The sequence below is a fragment of the Colobus angolensis genome, unplaced genomic scaffold (genome assembly GCF_000951035.1).
Source record: "Colobus angolensis palliatus isolate OR3802 unplaced genomic scaffold, Cang.pa_1.0 Scaffold468, whole genome shotgun sequence".
Taxonomy (NCBI): Eukaryota; Metazoa; Chordata; class Mammalia; order Primates; family Cercopithecidae; genus Colobus; species Colobus angolensis.
In genome coordinates this window covers 813,387-817,354 of record NW_012118132.1, presented here as the reverse complement: position 1 = coordinate 817,354, position 3,968 = coordinate 813,387, and the positions used below count along the sequence as shown (strand labels likewise).

The window sequence follows — 3,968 nt, the reverse complement described above, 5'->3', positions numbered from 1 at the left end:
GCATGCACCACCATGCCCAGCTAATTTTTGTATTTTTGTAGAGACAAGGTTTTGCCATGTTGGCCAGACTGGTCTCAAACTAGTGACCTCAAGTGATCCACCCACCTCAACCTCCCAAAAAGTTGGAATTACAGGCATGAGCCACCACACCCGGCCGAAAAAAATTCTGTATCTGTCAAGAAAAATCCAACTATGGGAAGACTGGAAACCACTGCTACCCTGCTTGGTCACAGAAACAGGGTCCCACTGATGTGAGGGATAGGAGCTGGAGGGAAAGTGAGGCTGCTTTGCCAGCCAAGTCATCATACTCACAATCACACAGTTCTTCCCAACATGAACGTAGGAACCAATCTGAGCTGCGTTGACCACACAATCTTCCTCAATAAAGACATGGTCCCCAATATGTAAAGGAAAGAATGCAACACTAGAAGAGGAAAAAAAGATGAACAAAGAAAGGTCAAGATGATGTACTTTGGGTCAAGGTTTATGGAACTACAGATCATAATCTGAACTTTATCATCTTAGCAAGACTGTCCCCAGCAAGGAAAGAAACCTCAGGCTAGAAAAATGATACAATATTGAAGAAAATGAACGTGATTACTAGTTCAAAATTGCAATAGTACACCAAAGAAATATGCAAGGAAAAACCAAGGCAGGAGGGGCAAGATCTTCAAAGCTAAAAAAGCAGGTACCAAATAAAAATCAATGAATGTTTGTTCATTCCCACTTCCTTTGAAAGTGCTCACAGATCACATTTTTACTAACCTGCCCTATAATGTGCCAGGGGATTGACATTAGGCTCATGAGTTATAATTTCCACATTCAGCATTCTAAAAATTTATTCATTCACAGATTTCAGTGAGTGCCTACTATGTGCCAGACTCAATGCTAGAAATCAGGGCTACAACAATGACAAAAGAGATAGAACCCTGTCTACGAGCAGCTTACAATCAAGAAAAGAGATTAAATAGTAAGTAGTGACAACTATGATAAGGGATACAGAAACACAATATCAAGTTAGAGCATATATAACAAGGAGACCTTACCTAGTCCATGGCTTTAGTAAAAACTTAATTGACTTTGAGTAGGAGTCAGCAGGCTTTCTCCAGATATCTGACATCATTCCCATCCCATTCTCTAGGGTTCCTCAAATGTCACTGACAGTGGTTCTGTGATCACATTTATATGTAATTTCTATACCTTGGGATGTAAAATATTTGGACTGGAATGAATATAAAGTGCTAGATGCTCACTAGCTCCTTCCAATTCTGTTCTATTCTGTTCAGAATATTTTTTCAGAGATGATACCTGTCCTCTATGAATCTATAATTTGTTTAAATCTTCCTTAACCATTACTATTTTTGGTCTGTACCTCTTGTGCAGCAATGCATTCCTTGATCTCATCACAGTCTGTAGCAGTACTGACAGCTCTTTAATTTTTAAATTTAAGATTCCAAGTTTGATAGTATTATCTGATTCTGGTATGAAATGCAGGTAGAAAAAAATCCACACTCAGCTTCTATTCACATTTTGCTATTTACACTTTCATATTTCTGCATTTCTCACATGTACTATTCCTACTTACACATCCCTTCATTCAGCAATAAACCCCTTGTTCACTCCTGGTGCTTTTCCTGTGCCATATCCAACCCAATAATGCTGTTAATCAACATCTCTAGTAGTGTTTCAGTCATACCGTATAAAACCATAAAAGGGTACCAGGAGGGTTTTCTGGTTTCCCCCTAATAGCCTTCAAAGCCAATCATGTGAATTTTTTATAATGATTCCCTGATCTTGTTCTTGTATGTCATGGAAAGCCTAGAATCTAATATCATTACTGGACATGTGAGATTATTTCTGCATGATATACTTCTAGGTATTATCATTAGTTTGAATTAATTGCTCCCTTCTTTGTTCCTTCCTAACCATGGTCATACCTCTGTGACAGGTGTATCACATCATAATCATATAGTAGCTGTCACATGTCACTATCTGATTATGTTAATTGTTTCTACAACGTGACTTTGGGAACTATGAGGTAGGAATCTTATTTTATCTATCTTTATATATTCTCAGCTTACAATCCAGCTGCAGGCATGAGGAAGGTACTCAATAAATGCTTGCTGACTTATTGGATGAAATGCAGATGGGTGCCAGGAGGGCAACTAGCCAAGGAGGAGAGAGGTAAAGAGGCAAAGAGAATACTTTTAGCACCATATCAGCTATGGTGGTCAGTTTGCCTGCTCTGTCCATGGCCTTTCTCGGATAGTCTTTATTTCCACTGAAGGATCAGTGGACCTGCCTTGACTCTGCCCTTTGGGTCAAAGCTGTTCAGATCATGGATACTTAAGGTAAGCCAATCTGATTCTTTCTCTCAGGAGTTTGGAAATGACACACAAAGTCTCTAGTTGGTGTCTGCTGGAAGCCTAAATGGAGAAATGATATAAATTAGAATGTGAGTCAGCAAGGTAGTCTCCATGAACAAATGGGGCAGGTACCTGTGAGAGAGAAAAGGGAAGTAGAAATGCAGAGAGAAGGGCAGTATAGAAGAAAAAATACAATCTCAGATACAGAGAGGGATAGGTAGACAAAACAGTCTTGATTCCGGCTAGCTGTCCAATTCCAGGTTCTGGTCCCTTGTGAGGCCTGGCTTGCTCCTTTTCCTACTCTTAGGTTCCATTATATATGCCAATCTGTTTGATCAGAAACCCTTTGCTTTTGCCAGTGTATAAGTGGATTCTGTTTGTGGCAACCAATCATCAACCAGACTGAGACAACTACCAGCAGAGTTGTGTTCATTATGGTGAACACTTACTCAGTGCTTCAAACAACAGGATGGACCTAGTCTTTATACCACAACTCAACACATGGACCATACCACCAGTGGCAGCTTCTTGCCCAAGACTTGAACAAGTAATTAAATTACATACCCTTTGCTGAATTTCTTGAATGGTGGCCTTATGACACTACGACTTTTCACAACACAATGACGTCCAACTCTTACGTTTGCCAGATCCCCTCGGATAATACAGTCATTCATCACAATGGTCTGTAAGACAAAGCAAATTTTAAAAAATTAGCAACATAGTCTAAGACGTAACAAAAAAGAGTAGATAATGAGATACTGATTCTGAGTTATGTTACAATCCACTCTGACAGAATGTTACAAACGTTCTGCCAAAAGGAGTAACTTGTAAGGTAAAAAGAGAACTGTCCTCATGACAGTGACTGCAGTTAGTGATGTTCCTAGTACATCATAAGCTTTGCCCTTAATCCCCCATGAATAGAACTCACTGAATGAGCACTGAGTGAGAACACCTAAAGCAGATCTGGCTTATGTGTCTCTTTAGATTCGCTCAGGTAGGTCCTCGTGCCCCCGAAGCCATGGCTGCTTACTTACCAAGAGTTCTGGCTGCTCTACCTTTGTCTTCTTTCTTAACAGTACTACCTCCAGCTCCATGCTCCAAGAGGGGGACCCACTAGAGTTCTGGTTCATCTCTCAACCTCTGAACTCAGATTCTAAGTGCTACACTGCAGCAGAGTGTAAGATGTGGCTTCCCCACAAGTTACTGAGAGGGGCTGAGTAACACAACCTGTAAGTCTGGGAGGATTAATGCCTTATACTTGGTAAAGAGTAGGCACCCTCAAAATGTCTGCTGAATAAATGAATGGGGTTAAAAAGTGAATATGCTGGAGTTGTAACTGGAAAAAGTAAGCAAGGGACATGCAAGTAGATTATGAGGAATTATGTATGCTAAGCACAGAAGCTTAGGCATTTTTCCTAAAGGATATCAAGAGTCAACAAAATATTTTATTTCATTAAAAAATTTTTTCTGGCCAGACGTGGTAGCTTACACCTGTAATCCCAATACTTTGGGAGGCTGAAGCAGGCAGATCGCCTGAGGTCAGGAGTTCGAGACCAGCCTGGCCAACATGGTGAAACCCCATCTCTACTAAAAATACAAAAA

General features: G+C 40.3%; 1 protein-coding gene across 2 annotated transcripts in view; it reads right to left on the bottom strand.

Moving 5' to 3' along the window:
- The window catches only part of DCTN5 (dynactin 5 (p25)), a 51,673-nt gene that overhangs the window by 14,775 nt on the left and 32,930 nt on the right, over positions 1-3,968 (bottom strand). For both annotated transcript variants that reach the window (XM_011958318.1, XM_011958317.1), the window contains exons 3-4: positions 2,931-3,049; positions 313-424 (exon numbers count right to left, since the gene is read on the bottom strand). In XM_011958318.1, the coding sequence (XP_011813708.1) occupies positions 313-424; positions 2,931-3,049 (231 nt within the window). The remainder of the gene's footprint in view (positions 1-312; positions 425-2,930; positions 3,050-3,968) is intronic.